General features: G+C 38.5%; 1 protein-coding gene across 1 annotated transcript in view; it reads left to right on the top strand.

Annotated features, from left to right (window-relative positions):
* LOC126248505 (protein purity of essence) overlaps nt 1-20,666 on the top strand; it is a 446,891-nt gene that overhangs the window by 338,844 nt on the left and 87,381 nt on the right. Inside the window, 8 exon segments of the mRNA XM_049949542.1 lie at nt 2,591-4,284; nt 10,125-10,269; nt 12,656-12,853; nt 12,947-13,121; nt 14,279-14,513; nt 19,436-19,655; nt 19,767-19,934; nt 20,233-20,583. Of these exon segments, the coding sequence (XP_049805499.1) occupies nt 2,591-4,284; nt 10,125-10,269; nt 12,656-12,853; nt 12,947-13,121; nt 14,279-14,513; nt 19,436-19,655; nt 19,767-19,934; nt 20,233-20,583 (3,186 nt within the window).

The following is a 20,666-nucleotide window of genomic DNA, read 5'->3' as shown; positions in this document are numbered from 1 at the left end:
AAACTTAAGACATACAACAGAAACATTCTGAGGAACTGGAGGAGCATAGACAAGAACACACAGCACTTAATGATGGAAAAATTATCTCCTATTCTAAATGAGGTTGTGAGGAGGAGGAAAAGGAGTGGAAGATAAATTAGTTGTTTTAGAAGACAGAGAAAAATTTCCTCGATGCTAGACATACAAAGAGATGCATCATGTCACAAAAGTGTATAGTTGAATATTATTCTTGAAGTATGTAGTCAAAGACAGACACACATGATGTACAGGTACACAAAAATATGAAGAGTGAAAAATGAACATACTTGCATATGTGTGTGACTTATAGAACTGGATGTTACTACAGTGGCAGTCACAAGTGCCTGAATTATAGTCTTGCCAAAATTCTTAAAAAATGTACCTGTGTCTAAAAAATTATATTATGTACTTTCTGGAGGTATGTAGACATAGTATTGACCTAAATAGTGGCATATCTATTTGTATTAACATCTCTCTGGCATAACATCACAATAAACAGTTTAGACAAGAAGAGAATAGAAGCCTGAAGAATTCTCGAGATTAGATAAGTAGATCACGTAACTAATGAGGAGGGACTGAGTAGAATTGGGGAGAAGAGAAATTTGTGCCACAACCTCACTAGAGGAAAGGAAGCTGCATCAAACCAGTCTTTGGACTGAAGACCACAACAACAACATGGAGTCATTAGGCTGTATGTGGAGATATCATAAGAGCATTGTAAATTTGGTTATGTCACCTGAAATGTAGTATGTAAAACTGTGAGTAATAAATACAATATTCAGAAAAGACTATTAAATATTTAAGCCACAGTCTGGTCACAGCAGCCAGAGGTAGTGGTGTGCTATTTCTTTAGCAGGAGAAGGCCTTTTGGTGAAAATCGTAAATGTTTAGTAGTCTTTCCTCTGTGCCTACCTTTGCCTCAGTGCCTCCTCTCTATGGTGAGTAGCAATCTTATCGTTTTCATAATATTCTTATTCCATCCTAGACCTCCTATTGATTGATTTAGTGAGCATAAGTACTAGAAATGAATAGTATTCATTTCTAAAGATCTGAGCCACTTTAAGAATTATGTATATATTGAAGATGTATGTAGTAATAACAGTGAAGTGTTTCATAAACATATTATTCATAATGGTGAGTAGTAATGTATTTAAACTTAACATATGAGATGAGGCTATAAAATAGTGGGACTGACACTGTCACCAAGTACACATGCGCGAAAGATGAGCGATCGATAGCTGTGAAGTGTAAAGCTTTCTGAGTTGAATGTAGCATCTCTGGTGTTGGTAGACAAATCAGTATGGCCATGACCATAATATTTGTAGGAACTGTTATTTTGTTTTGCCAGAAAAATAAGTGTAATAATAGAACAACATATTGTCATGAAGTTTATCATGTGAAACTTGGAATAACTTCTAATGAAACCTATCTTTTAGTAAAAGAAGTGTACAGTGAAGACTGTTTATCACATAAAAGTTTTTGAGTGTGTAAAGTATTTCCAAGATGGCTGAGATGATGATGAAGTTGTCCCATACGTCAGATGCCCTTCAACATCAAAAACAGGTGAACATATCGAAAAAAGTAGGTAATATTATTTGATCCGACCACCAGTTGAGTATTTGATCAATTGCTGTTGCTGTAGGAATTGACAAAGAATGTGTAAGGCAAATTTTACGTAACTGATTTAACATGAGAAAAGTGTGTGTAAAACAGGTGCCAAAAATTATCACGATAAAACAAAAAGTAACTTGTGAAGATGTTTGTACTATCACCTTTTATACCATTGAAAGTAGTCTTCATTTCTTGGAAAGTATGAAAATGTGTCAAATCTTGGTTTTTCAGCAATCCATGCATTGTAAGCACCCAACTTCACTGAGAACAGAAAAAGCTCTAATGACCAGTCAAGATTCAAAGCTATGATTATTATTATTATTATTATTATTATTATTATTTTCATGGAATTGGGTATCTTCACTGGGTTCCTGGATGTCAAACTATTAATCAACATTACTAGCTTGAGATTCTTGTTCAACTCCAAATAAAATAAGGAAAAAAATCATCTGAATTGCGGAAGAACAAGTCATGGGTTCTGCATCAAGATAACGCAGTGGCTCGTACCACATTGTCTGTTAAGAGGTTTCTGGCGAAATATAGCATCCCAGTGTTAGACCACCCACCTTATTTGCCTGACCTAGCACTTTGTGATTTTCATCTATTCCCCAATGTTAGATCTGCATTAAAAGGATCAAGATTTCTGTCCATTTAAGCAGTGAAAGAAAAAGTGGCAAGAGTCATACAGAAGCTTGCAGAGGTAGACTTCCAGCAGTTTCCATCAATGGAAAATTCACATGGAGTGTTGTAGGAATAGAGGAGGGGGGTATATTGAGGATGACAAAAACTAAATAAGTGTGTTTTTGAAATAAAATATTTTGCATCAGTAGTCTCATTATTTTATAGCCAAATCCCCCCTCCCCTCCCTTGTATCATAATTAGCTAACTTTATGTTTATAGTTGTCTAGTCCATTTCCATTGCTAAATTTTCATACATACTTGTTTCTGTGTGTTCTCCCAGGAATCTGTTCAGAGTGCAAGGACACCTCGATCAGTGGCATCAGCAACTTCAGTACCAGCAGCTACATCTGCAGGACCTACAGCTGCTGCCTCAACACTGACAATTCTACCAGTATCTGCACCCTCAACTACATCCCTCGTGCCCTCAACTACTCCATCAAGTTCATCACTATCTTCATCTTCGTTATCATCTCTATCCTCATCATCCCTGTCATCAGCAGGAACAGCTTTTCCAGTGTCATGTAGTGCATCGTTCCCAAATTATAACCCACCTTTTCCCACTACATGTAGTGCATCGTTCCCTGTGTCAGTAGCCTTTGTGTACCCCTCCCCAGGAACTCTGTCTTTTGTGACAGCAGCTCCTTCAGCAATTTCCCTTGGTGCACACACTGTTTACAGTTCGACAAGTTTACCCTTATCACCACCCACATCGAGGATCTCAATTGGTAATGCATCATTGTCGTCTAGTTCATCTACTTCTCTTGATTCAGTTCCTGTTACTGTAATTTTTCAAAGACACTCAACAACATCAACAACACGCTCCACTGCACAAGGTGTGTGTGCCACAAGTACAGTACAGAGTGCACCAACAGCTGTATCGACTACAGCAAGGATGCCACCCACTACAACGCAACCTCCATCTGGCACCTTTGAGTCAGCCACCGCGGAAGACCAAGAAGGGGCTGCATTCAGAAATGTGTACCCAGATGTTGCCGCAAGAGCATGGCCTGTTCCAACAACTTATTTAAGAACTAGTACATCATATTCATTACAGTCCTCACCCAGGACCCAGCCAACATCAGGTGTGACATTGTCAACTATAACTGGCCCACTGTCTACAAGTCTCTTGCCCCCATCAAACTGGGCTGTCCCAGGCCCATCTACATGGACAGTTCCTGGTCCGTCCACTTGGGCAGCCCCAGGTTCATCACTTTGGCCTGTTCCGGGAACGTCTGCACCAACAGCTCCAGGACAGTCAACATGGACAGTTCCTGGTCCATCTGTGCCTGGTGCTTCTGGCACCTTCATTTCTAGGGCCCCCAGCTCATTGTCATCCAGAGCTCCTGGCTCTGCAATTTCCAGAGCTCCTGGCCCATCTTCTTCTGGTGCCCCAGGCACTTCAGTTCCTAGCTCTGTCGGACTGTCTGCCTCCGGCGCTCCTGGACCATCGACCTCTGGTGCCGCTGGGCCCTCTACTTCTGTCTCTCCCAGACTATCAGCTTCTGGTACATCTGGTACTCCGGCCACTGGTCTACCTGGTCCTTCTACATCTGTAGCTCCTGGGTCATCCACATCTGCTGGAGCTCCTGGACCTTCCTTGCCTGCAGCACCTGATGCCTCTGGTGGTGCTGACCTAGGTCCTTCTACATCAGAAGAACAGCGGCCTTCAATTGTTATAGAATCTGGTCCACCAACATGGATGCTCCCTTCCTCATCCTCAGTGGAACTAGTAGAGCCTTTCGAAACAGAATCATCAGTGACGGGTGCCACAACAGTAACAGAGGAAACTGAGAAAATAGAGAGTGTGCTGAGTGAAGCTAGTTTTCAAGAAGACCTCTGTAGTGTGTTCGTTAGTTCAATTTTCTCTCAGGTCTCTAGGGATTTCCTCACGCGCTTTGTAAGGACATTCCTTTTAGAGACAAATGCCACTGCTGTTCGCTGGCAGACTCATGCACTGCTTCTAGGTATATTCAAGTAAGTAATTGTTACAAAAGTTTAGAATACCAACAAGTGTTTGTAAAATTTTATTTTAGATACTTGATAATTTTTTCTAGTTGCTGATTATTGTTGACAGAATGAAATTGTTATTGCTATACTGCTTGGGTAGGTGTTTGTGATTTTCTGACAAATATTTTCTCTTTTAGTTGTGCCTCTACTACATCAAATTAGTATTACAGCTCGAGTAGCTAGAACTTTAGCACTCCTTGGATTTAGCATATGAGGCAGACAAGTTACTGAAATCCATTTTCACTCTTTGTATTGTAAAAATGATACTTCTCCTGTTGCATCCTCTGTATATTTTCTAAGTGGTTTGCCGCATTTCAGTATGTAAATGCCACACAGGTATCTCGTTTCTTCATAAATACAAGCTACAGTCTGTTAAGTAAGAGCATGAATGACATTACACAAAGATGGTAAAAGATATCGCCCTAGTTCTTTCACAACCTGACAGGAGGAACCTTTGTCCTTCTTGCAATGTCCATAAAGCATTAGTTTACTTTGAATTCTTGACTGAGATACACAGGAAGAGATGTGAGTGCAGCTTACGTGTCACATTTATCAAAGATGTTTGATGCTGACTGCCAAATGTTAGTTCATTGTCAAAAACGAAGATTGGATTCTGCAGGAGGACAATGATCTGAAGCCCTGTACAAGGCTTTGCAGCGACTGTAAAAAGGAGAAAAGTGTGCAAGTACTGGATTGGCTCTCTCAGTCGCCTGATGTCAAACCTATTGAAAATTTCTGGTCTTGCATAAAAAATAAGTTGTAATGAACATGATCTTCACTTTGAAACAGCTGTCAATCCAAATTAGTTGCATTTGGAGATCTATTCCATATGAATATGTGGGGAAACTTTGCTTCAAGCAAGCGTCGGAGATTAATGACGCTGTGGGTGACTGGGTGTATTATTAGTTGTAATTGTTTTTTTTTTTTTTTTTTTCTTCTTCTTTCATTCATTTATGATGTATGTATATCTTTTAGTTTGTTGCCAGATACATTTTTCTGGTGATTAACCTGACCACGATCTTAGTTAACAGACTGTACATGCAGATGCTTGAAATACAAATGGTGCAGTAGTTTCATGCTGGCTATCTAGTCACAGAATAGGATTGAAAAGTTTTTAGAAAGTACACCAAGGAAAGGAATGATTTTTGAAGAAACATATTTAATACTTTGTGCATTTGTGAATTTCTTTTGAACTAAACTTTGTTTTATCACAGTTACTTCTTTATTTCAATGCTTTCAGAAATGGAATATACAGTGCTCTTTTTCAAAAAACAGAAAAAGGAGAGGGTACTCTTGCACGAGGTATAATGCGGTGACAATTGCTGAAGTTTCCAGTAAAACTGATTACTTGTTTAACTATAAAATTACACTGTAATTAACATTACCTAGCATTATAACAGTTTCCAGATTGACATTAGCTCATGGCTGGTGAACCCACTATTTTACTGGTGGTATCAGTAGGTTTCATAAACCTAGAGTGTACGTAACGCATAGGTTGAAATGACTGCTGTAGAGGGCCAACCAATTTAATGAGCATGAGATTGCTGACAGTAAAAAGATGGAAAGATGAGATAATGAGATTCATTTGCGAAAAAACACATTCACTAGTAGATATGGGAACACATTGCCCTGCATTATATGGGAACACATTGCCCTGCATGGAGGAGAGGAAGGAGGGATTCTGGTATTTTCTTCTCAATCAAATACTCCCGAAATCCTCTAAGCATTCCTCTCTCTGGAAGACCAAAATGACAACAACATAAGGTTTTTATACTTCTTTTTATCATATGATATTCCGCAATTTTTAGGCCACGTCGATTAGTCCAATACTTCTGCACATTCAGAGATAGCAATATCCTCTGTCTGCAAATGATGATTCTCCAGCTGCTGTTTTAAACAACCATAAAATCTCCTTGGCTCAAGATGTACTGTGTTGTGCAGGGCTGTTCTAGTTGAGGACAAATTAGCAGGTGGGTCTGGTCTTGTGTTGTTCCGCACTCGCAGGATGTATCCCCATTTTCGCATGTTGGTCTTGCATAGAGGAACGCCCACCCTAAGATGATTGAGCAACCTCCAAATAGGGTAGGGCAAGTCGCTTTCACCTGGTGATGCAGTGAGACTCTGGTGTTCCCTCAGAACATAACTATGACATATCAATGACAGTCTCTAGGCAACATAAAATATGTAATGATACTCGTGTCCAGTTAACTGCATTTATCATCCAGCGGGATGGTGTACGAGCAACCCAATCATGATTTTCCTACCAGTAAAGTTCACTATGCCTTATCTAAGCAACCATTTTCCTCAAAAACTGGTCACCTGTGGTGCTTGATACAACTTAATGGGAAGTGTGTAAAGTAAACCCGGACGATCTAAAGCAACCCTAGCTGACAGTAACATTATTTAGCTCAACTATATCAATGAAAACGTTTGTAGGTTCCCTCATGTCAGGGAATTTGGTTCAAAAATAAATTACTGTAGATGATAACTGGGTAATTGTTGTGCTCTTGCCAACAATTAATGATTTGCAGTTGTCTCAATAATTGTTTTAACCACTGTTTTTCATTTCTTGTGCAATACGGTTAATGATGTTAGTACACGCATTTCGAGAATGTGAAATGCTGCCCATGTCAGCTCATTAAGTTTCTTGAATGTCAATTTTGGTCTCGCAATCATTTCAAGGTTGATTCTTTTGTGCAACTTTAAAAGCAGTGTGAAATATATTTGCTGTCACCTCCTGTTCGTTTTGAAATGCCTTAGTGCAGGCATTTTCCAAAGTCTTCTCTTTAGCACAAAGTAGTATTTGCACAGCAGCTTGACGATTGGAAGTTTGTTTTTAATATTCCCCCTCCCCGCGAAGAAATCATCTCATCTTTTCTTGAATCACTTGGAGATGCCACAGATATGGTAGCCAACAGTTGTGCAGCGTTTATGTCTTGTTTATTTCTTTCTTTGTCCAAATTTCTTACTACTTTGCAAATTTTGCAATGAAGTTTTTTGTTTGAAACGATCAGTCATTTGTCTCCCAAAATGCAAGAACTTGAGCCAAGGTCCAACATTCTAGATGATCACTTGACTTTCTGTTGTGCATAAGTTCATTGACTGTATTTTCACCCATGGGTCCAGTATTCAGGTTTACATCTTCACTTTTGTCATCCACTGAGAATGTCGAAATTCCAGACTTTTCTCTCATACAAGAATTATTGGCAAGTTTTACCTTTTTAGATGCAGGAGAACAAATAAAACAGTTCGTTGTTTTGCTGCTCATCTTATCTGAAACTCTAAGCTAACTTGCAACGAAAGGCAGGACACACTGTACAGTCATGCACATAACCTATGAGAAAGGAACGGTAAGTGAATAATAAAGTATGTAATGTCCCACATGTCGGCTCTCTCACAGAACAATAAAGTTGACTCACTGACAGGGTGCTAGAGATTCAGTTATTGAGATTGGTTGCCTGCTGAAGTTCTCCAGCATTGTGAAGAACTTACTTTGCGGACAGAAAAGTTTAGGGGTAATTGTCTGCAATCATTCCCCCAGAAAAAATGCTCTGGATGTATGTCAAATTAGAATACATTAAAATATGAAATATTGGACAATTTGGACAATTTGCTGAATACAAGTAAAAGTGCAACAGTACATAGCATTGGAGGGCTGTTAAACAAATTGGACTGACCGGGCACGTTAGAGAACCAAGCCAAAATATTAGGTTTTGTATACAAATGATCTCATTAAAGTTTTGTTTACATTAAGTTATGGTCTGGCCAATGAGGATAAAATCCCATTTGTTCATTATTTCAGTTTTAGTTATAGACAAAGTTGTTATGAGGTAGCTGGTCATAAAAGGGAATAAAGGTTTCAGGAATTACTGCAACCAATCGCTGTTTTTTCTTCAGTTTCCATTTATTCATGACCGGTTTTGAATCGCCTGGCGATTCATAACCAGATGATACAATTTAGTTTGGAGTATTGTTGGGGTCATGCTCCTGTGGCAAATACAGAGACAAAAAAGTGAGCACTGTATGTGGGAAGAATATTAAGATTGTAAGATTAATTTGATGGTATGACTCACTGTTTTTATTCTTGTTGCAAGCACTGCTCTGGAAAACATAATGTATGCTTTCCAGTATCATTAAATATCAAGTGAAACAGACACTTTTCCACCGTTGGCGACCCCCACATACTTTACAAAATATAAACAAACCAAAGAGTGTGGCTGTTGTCTCCAAAGAGACAGAGGCAGAGATTTTCTTTGTTCATTTTTTCCTTTTGTGTGGCATTTGTAATAAAATGTATATTTATTACATTACTTTCTTTAAAAAAAAATAGTATTATGTTTCGACATTGCAAATTTTTTTATGCTATTTACAAAATCTACAACAAAGTGTTTAGGACAATATTTCTTGTAGAGAAGTTCTGTTTGGCATGTTTCTCATTGCTTAATAAAGAGGATAGTATACGCAGGGGGAGGGGAGGAGGGAGGGATGGGAGGGGGGAAGAGAGAAAGGGGGGGGGCAGAGAGAGAGAGAGAGAGAGAGAGTAAAAAAGAGGTAGAGGGGATGGTGTTTAGGTGAGCATGACCCCCACAATACTTCAAACTAAATTGTATCATCTGATGATGAATCGCCAGGCAATTTGAAACCAGTCATGAATAAATAAAAACTGAAGAAAAAGCGGTGATTGGTTGCAGTAATTCCTGAAACCTTTAACAAGAGTGTCACAGTGTTCCAGATTCAGAATGGATAAAAGTTTTATGAGAGGGAATGTTTCCCTTCAATTTTAAAGATTTGAAAATATTGTTGGGACGCTTCCTTCTAATTTTAAAGCTGTAAAAATAGTGTTGGAAAGGTTCCTTCTAATTGTTTCTTTCTTGGGACTTATAAGTTGATTGCTATTACTTTTTACTTGCTACTCATAGATGATGATATTTGTGTATTTGAGACATATTTGGCTTTTAAACAGAAGTGTCGTACACAGTCTGTACACTCACATCAGTTGAGAGAAATTTTGAGGTTAGATGATTTCTTCAAGAAGAAGAAGAAGAAGAAGAAGAAGAAGAAGATAGGTGGTGTATGGAAATTAATAATAGTGGAACATATCACTGACTAGCAAGATTAGGCTTCCTGGATTCCTAGTAGCATAAACCCCCCCCCCCCCCCCCCATCCTGCCCATCCACCCATCCCTGCACATTCTGCTGTCTTTCTTTTTTTCTTTTATTCTAAGTGGGGAAATTGGAAGCCAAATTCCATTTTTCATTTAGGAATCTTCCACCAATAGTGTAAAGACTTTAACATTGTTTGTTTAATCTGCCTGTTCTACTATGACTACTTGCATATTTTATTGTCATATATATTATACATATAAAAGACCAATATGATTATCTTTCCCCACATTCTTTCCTTTAAATTGTCATTCAGCAGTTCAAAATAACATTTTTATTGGTTTAGTTCAAGTAAAGAGTTGTTTAGATACCTGAATCATCCCAAAAAGGAATGTAAAGTAATTTGATTTCATAAGCTTGACATGGCTTGGAAATGATTGCATGGTACATACTATTTGTTCACATTATCTTTATCTATTGTTTCCTTACATCTGTATCAAGAAAAATCTGTAGTCTTCAGGGAGGGCCTGTGTATGCTTTGTATTTTGCTAAACTTTGCAAACAACTGATGTAGTGGTATTAGCCTTATTGTCATTATCGTTCAGTGTTCGTTCATGGTTCAAAATATATCATAATGCTGTATTAAATCACATCTACAATGACATTTTGTATTATGTGTGACATTACGTGTTTTGTTTTTACAGGCACTCCCAAGAAGCAGAGTGTGATATATTATTGGAGATTATGTGGAGCTTATGGCCTCAGTTGTCAGCTTTTGGTCGGAAAGCTGCCCAGTATGTGGACTTGTTGGGCTATTTCACATTAAACACAGAAAATCTTCCTAGGGATGTAAGTTGTATAATTGTTTCAAATATGTCTTAAAATAATCAAAAAGCAGTGAAAGCTTTATGTAATGATCTGTCCCATTCAGTGGCATTCTAGTTGTGAGAAAATCAGATATCTTTGGGGAAAAACACACACACACACACACACACACACACACACACACACAAAGCCTTTATCTTAATGGGTAACAGATATGTTCAGACAGGTGTAAAATCAATATGTAGATGGTGTGCAGTTACATCGACCTTTCCATTCTACAGCTTATTGTAGAGCATCATTAGATTTAGCAACAGTGGTGGAATTTTCAGAATATTTCAGTACCTGCACAATTCTCCACAGGTGATACTAATTAAAATAAAATTCAGTTACAAGAACATTTAATATAATTATTATCTCATCCTACTGTCATTGTTATAGTAACCCAGGTTCACCTTAATGCAGTTGTTACAGGAACTTGTATTCAGGATGATGGCAGATAAAATTGTGCTTTTACCAGCCAGGTTTGGTTTTCCTGTGGATTCCCTAAATTGCTTAAGGCAAATGCCGGGACAAATCTATCCTTCTTGTTTCCAATATAGAAACTATTTTATTGTTTTTTCTAAACCTATTGAATACAGATACAAAATTTCCATCTTTTTATGCAAATACTGATGTTTAAATGATCACTGGTATTATACTGCACTGGTGTCGGTGATTGTCCATGGATTTTAAAAATTCACACAAAAATGTTGTTGTGCTAAATCTTCATTACATCAGGTTACACTGCCATAAAAGAAGCTCCCAGAAGGTGGGTGAAACAAAATGAAACTTCATGGAATGAGAAGGTGTGTGATATTACCTCATTGATTACAAAATCTACTCACATTTACAGTGGAGTTGACAGTATGAGCCCACTTACCAGTATGGTGTTGCACCCCGTCTGGCCTGGCTACATGCAATGATTCAGTTGGGAAGGGAATCTGGGAGCTGTTGTGTACTCTCCTGAGGCAAGTTGTCCCACAACTGTTGTACCTGGTTCTTGATATTATGGATATTGGCACTAGGGCAGAGGACATTTGAACTGATCCTATATTTTCTGTTGGGAACGTCTGTGAGGATCTTCCTAGCCACAGAAGTATCTCAACATCACATTGACAGTTCATAGAGAGAATTGCAAAATGTGGTAAGAATTGTCCCGTTGAGAAAATGGTACGATAATACTGGCACACAAGAGGTAACACGTGAGGAGATAGATCGTCTGTGATACAATTTTGTGTCAGAGTTCCCTTGGTCACTACCGTCTATGATGTGAAGTCATACCCAAAGGCTCCCCACTCCCTGATGCCAGGAGTAACACTGCTGTGCCTCTTCAAAACATTGGGAGAATGGAGCATCTCATCAGGTTGCTGCCGTACTCGCCGATGATGGGCATCACGGGTATTGCAGAACCATGATTAATTGCTGAACACAATGTGATACCATTCATCTGCTGTCCATACTTGTTGGTCACAACACCACTGCAAATGTTACCATTTGTGTTGTGACGTTAACTGTGGTCAACACGAGATGTTTTTTCCCAGTCCAGCTGCTGCTATTTATGATACATGGTGAGGATGACACAAATTGTGCAATGGGTCCATTACTAGTGCTCAGATGGCAGGCACAGTTGTGAAGGGGATGTGGTGCGTGTGGCGGGGGGGGGGGGGGGGGGGGTCACAGTAAGGTGAGGCTCCCTTATGGTTGTCAGATATGATCGACTGGTATCTTGACATTAAGTTTGTGTACCCTTATGTTCCCATGCAATCCAACATTGGGCCACAATCACATCCGAATGCCCCACAAATGTGGATATTGCATGATTGGACCAGTGGCAAAATGGAGACCCATAATAAGGCCCCTTTCAAATGTGTCAGGTGCTGATAATACTGTCTTTCACAAGTACGCAGGATTCTTGATCACTCAACATCTGACTCTGTTCACGCTCTTTATGGATTCTACCAGGTTTGGTAACACCACAAAGCACAAATAATACTAATGCATTGTGTGGCTGCTCTACCTGTCACAGAAAATTGCAACTCTATAATCATTTACATACCTGCCAATTGTCTTCTGGGTGAATTTTCAGGCAAATTGTTTGTTTAATCTCTAGAGCACTGTTGTTTATTTTGCCAGATATATTGTTTTTAGTGCCACTTTGCTATGATGTCAGGTTATTTAACTTCGTATGTTTGCTTCTAACAACATATGGAGTCCATATAATCTGTCTCAGTGGCGGGAGAAACCCTTTAGATGTTTCTCTGTACTTCTGTATGTTCAATACTTTCTGTTGCAGGACTTTACAACATAAATGTTGTAAATAAGATCTTGTAAATTCTTGGTGAACCATGATCATTTTTGGCTGTGTCCACAGCTGTCGGAGTATGTAGAAGAGGCTGTAAATTTACTGCAAGCCCAGAACAGAGTTTTATCTTGTCATCCTAATTCCAATCTGTACAGCCAAGTGGCACAATTTGTGGAACTTGATGGTTTTTATTTGGAAAGTGAGCCATGCCTAGTGTGTAATAACCCAGAGGTACCATATACCTCAATTAAACTTTCTACTATAAAGGTAAGTACAGTAAATATCATTGTGTGTGCTATGCTACAATTGTGCTATGCTGTAATTTTTTAGGTTGTATTTAAAAAAAACCTGTTGTTACAGATTGATTCAAAGTTTACAACTCATACTCAGATAGTGAAACTCATTGGAAGTCATACGATTAGCAGAATCACACTTCGTATAAGTGAACTGAAAAGGACAAAAATGGTGCGAACAATCAATATTTACTACAACAACCGAACAGTGCAAGCTGTTGTTGAATTGAAAAATAAACCAGGTGAGTGCATTTTCCATTTTTGTAGTTTGTGTGATATAGGTCCATAATAGGCATCAAAATGCTTGTCAAGAGCTCCTTTATTATCCAATAAAGATTATCTGAATTTTGTACTAAATTTAGTCGCTGACATAACATGAACTGGTAACTGTCTGGGAAGCAGAAATGTTTTACTTAATTCGATTCATCATAATCAATGTTTTTGAAAAGCATGCAGTTGTGTCATTCATTATTTAAGTAATCAAATACTGCATTACTTATGTATTTTTTCGTGTTTAGCACAACACTTTTTGAGAATTTATTCTCTTTGTCAAGTGTGAATATTTACATAAGTATTTTGTATGATGTTTGCACATGTGCTGTTCTATGTCTCTTGCACTGCAGTCATCTCTTTGAGGTTATAAGATACTGTGCCTCCTCCATTATGCAGAAAACCACACACATGCAGACTATCACTCATACTGTTTGTGTGTGAAACAACAAAAAATACTTACGTAAATATTTTCGCTTGGCAATGAGAATAAATTCTCTAAACATATTTTGCTAAGCATGGAAAAATACGTAACTGTTGCAGTGTTTTATTATTTAAACCAGAAATGTTTTATTAAAGCAAAGACGTCAAGAAATGCTACAAGTGGCCAAACAATAAAGTACATGAAATATGCATTCTAGGTATCATGATGATCATAACATTTATGAAGTTGCACATGCACAGTAGAGACAGTTTGAAAACAGTCGGTATCGGTCGTCATTCAAATAGACCTAATTACTCACATCACCTACCGCACCAAGTAGAGCTTGACAGCAGCAGGAGATAAAATATGAATTATTTAGACTTTCACTGATCCAGAGTTGCTGACTACAGCATCCTGGTGTTAAGAAACTTAATCACGTAACATTTGCAAACACTAGAGGGGCAACACTATAACAGTAATATTTTATGAAAATTATAAATATGTTAACACAAAATTCAGTGCGAATTAACATTGTCCACATCGGAAATTTGTCAGGGTTGATAAAAAAAAAAGTCATAGATGTCTGGAAAAGTTAATTCTCGGAATGTAAAAGTGGGGCTATACTGTAGTTGAAAGTGTATAAACTGAAATTTTTGATATGCTGGATTGTGTATCACCTGCTAATTTATTTGGTGTTTCTTGTAGCTATGTGGAACAAAGCTAAGAAAGTGACGTTGACATCCGGACAGACAGAATCTAAAATTGACTTCCCATTGCCAATTGTTGCATGCAACCTTATGATCGAGTATGCAGATTTTTATGAAAATATCCAGGCCTCCACAGAAACACTCCAATGTCCAAGGTGTTCAGCATCTGTACCTGCTAATCCTGGTGTTTGCACAAACTGTGGTGAAAATGTCTTTCAGTGCCACAAATGCAGGTAAGATCCTAAATCTGTTTGTTGCTCTCCTGTATCTGTTTGTTGCTCTACTATGTCAGCCAAACTAGTGTGTCAATGTGGATGTCCTAAACATTACACTGAGAATACATATAACTTTTAGGTGAGAAGTTTCATTAATTTTCTGTTAGTTTCAATTCTTGAGAAACAGAGGTAGTATTAACTTGGTGGAATTGCATTTAGATTCAGGACTGACAAATCTGAACTTTCATGAACCATTTGATCATGTGAGGCTGATGTTACTGCTGTTTGTATTGTGGTTTTATTGCACCTAGATGTAAAATAGTATGTAACTCTCTGTGTAACAATTAAATGAGTATTATCAGAGTTCAATGTAATTTTTTGTCGATTGCTGAAGAAATGCTAACCCTCTTTTTGTCCTGGTTCATTACTAACAATAAACCTTTTCAGTAAGTACACTGTTTGACAAAAAAAGTGAAGCACCTAGAAGTCAGGGTTAGATGTCAATGTAACTTCATTCACTTAACACACCATCAGCTGGTATATAAATGTTTAAAGTTGTATTCTCTGTGACAGAACAGCCACCAGAGTGCATTTGTGTTTGTATGTATTGTGGTTACCAGACCCAGTAGAGTACTGTTATATAAGGGCTTGAACAGCATCAGATGTGGAGTTATCACTGTGAAGGACACAGAGATGCCATGTACTCACATTAACACACTGTTATTGGCAACTAACAGGAGGAGGGGACTCATTGTGGGTCTCCATTCCACTGGCTGGTTAAAGTGTGCAGTATCCAGAATAATGGGGCATATGGATATGACAGTGGCCGAATATTGGACTGCATGGAACGTGAGGGCAGACATGCTCATCTTCCAGCTTCCTATTGACGACATCTGATCATCACAAGGAAGGATCTCTATATCCTGGACCAGGCACATTGTAACCCCGTCACATCTCCACCTGCCATCTGATGAGAAGTGATGGACTCACTGCAACATAGTATGACATCCAGCACCATTGTTCGGAGACTAGCAGCAGCCAGAATGGGGCATTACTGTTGTTGCCATCAACACCACTCTGTATTTGGAGGTGTGCTGTGACCAGAAAGCATGGACTGCTGATGAATTGCACCACATTATGAACAGTGATGAACTGCAGTTCTGCACAGCACCAGATGACTATCGTCAACAAGTGTGGTGGTAACCTGGGCAGAGGTATCATTCTTCCTGTTTGTTGGAGAGGCACAACAGTATTACTCTTGACATGATGGTGTGGGGATCCATTGGGTATCTGTTCAGCTCACGGCTGGTAGCGAAGAGGGAATCTGACTGTACAGTGGTAAATCAGAGACACCGTGCGCCCTTACGTGTTGCCTCTTCATGCGGCAGTATTGTGGTGCCATTTTTCAGCAGGACAATGCTTGTCCACATGACTGAATTGTCTGCATGATGGTGAGGTACTCCCATGATCAGGAAGATCTCAAATGACAACTCAATCCCAGTATATCAAGGACCAGTTACAACAGTTGTGGGCCAAAGAAGGTACAATGGTTTTCTGACACCCTTTCCAACTGAATTAGTGCATGCGTTCAGGCCTCAGGAATGCAACTTCAAACTTTTAAGTGGGCTCATAATGCAAGCTTCTTTCTAAATTTGCCTCTTATTTTGTAACCACTGAAACAACAGCACATACTATCTGAATTTGTGAAGTCTCATTTCGATTCCTTTTCCCCTTCTGGGTAAATTTTTTTTTTTTTTTTGTCAGGCAGTGTATGTGTTTGGGGATGTCAATGTAGAATTGATAGACTTGAATTCTACTTCACTATGTGATAGTAGAAGATTGACTGTTATTTAATGTAATTTGAATAGAATTTCTCTCTATTTGTTATGATACAGATCCTGCTGGGCAAGGGGTTTATCATCAGAGCCACAGTGTGGCTTTCCTGGCTATATCTTAAGATTTAGTGAGTTGTATGTCCCATTGTTTCAGAATTAATTGCTTTCCATGCTATACTAAATAGGAGGTCACTTTTAATAACTTTAGTGAAGTCTTGACCACACTTTTATTTTTCATCATCCTCATGCATTTTGACTTTCCGTCATTTTCAAAGGCTACAGAAATACAACATAAAACTGGTTTCAGACTATATGAAAATATGATGTGTTTCACCATTGATAAGAGGCATATTACATTGACTAGAATTTGACTTCCTAGCTTACCATTTCTGTGTTAGTCATATAAAAACATTAGATACAATGTATCACGTCAACATTCTCGAGCACGAGACAAGTGTAACCTGCTATCAAGTGAAAAAACCGCCAGGCGGCGCTGGGTATGTGGTACACACTGCAATTTGTTTTTGTTAACAATCAATTTTCTTCATTCCAACGTATAAAAAATTTCATCGGTCAGTATGGGAGTTAGTTACAATGTTTTACAAAAATCTTACTTCACAGAACGATGTGTTACAGCAATTATTTTATTTACAACTTACAGCACATAAATTACTACCATAAGTAAAATTTTGTGAAGATTTAATAAAAGTTAAAATTATAAAGATCACTAGAGGGTTGCAAGGGAATTGCTTAAAGTTGGCCCACTTAAAATACCGTCCATAGACTTTCTGTAGTTGTATTACAATAAAATTGTTTTCTGTAAATAACAAACACTGTAGATCTCCATGTCGCAACTAAGGGAAAGGGAGGGGGTCAAGGGATTAACAATCAGAAGATACGATCAGCACTGCCAAATGCTCCCCATTCACAAGTGTCTGCGTAGCGCTGTTGTATTCTTACAAGGGAACCTCCCCATCGCACCCCCCTCAGATTTAGCTATAAGTTGGAACAGTGGATAGGCCTTGAAAAACTGAACACAGATCAATCGAGAAAACAAGAAGAAGTTGTGTGGAACTATGAAAAAAATTAGCAAAATATACGAACTGAGTAGTCCACGTGCAACATATGCAACTTCAAGGGTGATGCGCAGTCAGGAGCGCCGTGGTCCTGTGGTTAGCGTGAGCAGCTGCGGAATGAGAGGTCCATGGTTCAAGTCCTCCCCCGAGTGGAAAATTTACTTTCTTTATTTTCGCAAAGTTATGATCTGTCAGTTCGTTCATTGACGCCCCTGTTCCCTGTAATAAGTTTAGTGTCTGTGTTTTGCGACCGCACCGCAAAACCGTGCGATTAGTAGACGAAAGGACGTGCCTCTTCAATGGGAACTGAAAACATTTCATCGCAAGGTCATAGGTCAACCGATTCCTCCACAGGAAAACACGTCTGATATATTCTATACGATAATGTTGACGGCATGTGTGTCACATGACAGTAATATGTTGTCGACCCACCTAACTTGTACACTTGGCGAATGGGTAAAAAGATTCTTCTACCTTGCCCGATTTAGATTTTCTTGTGGATGTGATTATCACTCCCAAAAAAGTGATCGCATCGGACGGACAGACGGACAGATAATAATTGTCTGAAAACAAAAAATTAAAATTTTCAGTGGAGGGAAGACTTGAACCAAGGACCTCTCACTCCACAGCTGCTCCCACTAACCACAGGACCACGGTGCTCCTGTTTGTACATTACCCTTAAAGTTACATATGTTGCACGTGGACTACTCAGTTCGTATGTTTTGCTAATTTTTTTCATAGTTCCACACAACCTCTTCCTGTTTTCTCGATTGATCTGTGTTCAGTTTTTCAAGGCCTATTCACTCTGCCAACTTATAACTAAATCTGAGGGGGGTGCGATGGGGAGGTTCCCTTGTTAGTATATAGCTGGGATACGGACCATGTCTCGACAGGTAGTATATAGCTCCCTTGGTGGGAAGGAAGTATGTCATTCTTAACGTTATTTTATGTTAGGAAGAAACTGGTAGATTCTCCTCTCTTTCTTACTAGGAAGGTTCTGTATCAATTTGTTACTGGTAGCTGCATGGTCATCGTGACGGAATGTCATACCTAACAGCCCGGGTTCGATTCCCGGCTGGGTCGGAGATTTTCTCCTCTCAGTTGTGCTACTAGGAACATCATAAAAACTGACAATTATCAGTTGAGCACAGAAAGTATAAAGTCATAAATAGATGAAAATGGCTTTATTCTAAATCAAATGTATTGCTAAAACTTGCTTCTTTCTCAAGAGTTTCACCATTTCATTCAGATTCTGAACAACTATCAATGATGTCTGTTGTAGAATCAATATAGTGGTATGCCATTCTGAAGCATATTGTTACTTTGAGATTGTGTGGAAAATTATCTATTTTCAGAGCTGAAAAATTAATATTGCCACAGCACTAAGGGAGTGACCAGGTAATAAGAGTCTACACACATCAGTAGCACGTGGGGAAAGACTGGCTGGCTTGTCACATCATCTGCATCACCAAAGGAAAGAATTTGTACTGTATCTTAAAACATCCACACAGCCAAAGGGTTAATGTTACATCTTGTGCACGGTAGAATTTGTGTAGTGTACTTTTATTAATGTTAACTCTGCCTGGGGACTGGGTGTTTGTATCATCATCATCATCATCGTCATCATCATTCATGACAGTGGCTAAATTAGACTGTGTAAAAATTGCACGGGTGCTGCTGACTGCGCAGTTGAGTGCCCCACAAACCAAACATCATCATCATCATCATCATCGTCACAGCTTACATTACATGTGGTTTTTTTAATTATTATTTTTGTAATGGAACCCTCAGTAACACATTTCCTATTTCCACCACAAATAAAACATTTATTGTTCTAATGTATGTCCCATTGGTATTGTTTTTAGTATTATATCCAGAGATTCTCAGTCTGCATTGGCGTTAAGTTTAAATGACATTAAGTAACTGGATACCAAAGAGCTCTGCTCAATTTTATTTAAATGTAAATATGTTATCCCTCAGATTGAGTACTTGTAGATACTTGAATTCTCTAAATTGACACTGTTTACAGGGCAATTAACTATGATGAAAAGGACCCATTTTTATGTCATGCTTGTGGATTCTGCAAGTATGCAAAATTTGATTATTCCTTGACTGCAAGACCATGCTGTGCAGTGGACAAAATTGAAAATGATGAAGACCGTAAGAAGACAATTTCTGTTATAAACACACTCCTTGAAAAAGCTGACAGAATTTATAAAACTATCATGACAAATAAACCAGCGTTGGAGGTAATAATACATTTCTTTGGGTTTTAGGTATTTTGTAATGTAGAAGCTTGAAAGAATTGTTGTAAATGAAGTTTTCGTTAAACCTTTATTTGCATCTGTCTTAATTTTAAGCTCCTGTTACTGAAAATCAGTGAGCACCGTTTGGACCGCACAGTTGAAGATGGAATACAAACTGGAAGTTCAGGAAGCACACAGGTTAATCGCGCTATCCAACTGTTAGCTCAACGATATTGTGGTGAATGTAAAAATTCATTTGAAGAACTAAGCAAAATTGTGCAGGTACTTAAGAAACTTTTTGTGTTTTATCTTGAATTTATATAGGCTCTATTTAAATATTTGAAACCAGGTGTAGTTACATTCATTCTGATATCATTGCTGTGAAATTGCAGCTACCCGTGGAAAGAGAATTACATGTTACCTCTTTCTCTCTTTACGTAAATGACCATACTTTGCTCTGTATCAGTATTAATTTGCTCTTCATCCGCTTAATTTTTTTCTGTAATTGATTTTTTGTCAGCTTTTTTCTAGTACTGAATTGGCTCAATTGTTTCTCTTTCATCCAATTTTTTTTTTCCAGAAAGTGCTTGCATGCCGAAGAGAACTCTTAGCATATGACCAAAATGACCAAGTGTACAGTGAAACAGGTGAAGCTAGTAGTGTAACCGATCAAGAGTATGAATTGCAACAGCCTTGTGAATCAGAGGCACTGCCGCCTTTGCAATTACAAGAGGAAGAACTTGAAGTAAACATTCGTGTTCTGCCACAGCCTCTGATCAGCAGTTGTTATGGTTGCGCATCATCAGCCACTGAACTCTGCCTCACATTGCTTCGTGCTCTTGCATCTAAGGAGGAGTCACGACTTCTGCTTATCTCTGAAGGCCTCATTGCAGAACTACTTGAATATAATTTGCGTCGTGGAACTGGACAGGTATTTAATTCTCCTTCAGTGTATTCAGTTGTTTTAAGACGATATGTATATTAAATTAACAAGTGGTGATTTATTTTCATTTG

Source organism: Schistocerca nitens, chromosome 3 (genome assembly GCF_023898315.1).
Source record: "Schistocerca nitens isolate TAMUIC-IGC-003100 chromosome 3, iqSchNite1.1, whole genome shotgun sequence".
In the NCBI taxonomy this organism is placed as follows: domain Eukaryota; kingdom Metazoa; phylum Arthropoda; class Insecta; order Orthoptera; family Acrididae; genus Schistocerca; species Schistocerca nitens.
The sequence above is the reverse complement of the archived record's forward strand: the minus strand, read 5'-3'. Positions and strand labels throughout refer to the sequence as shown.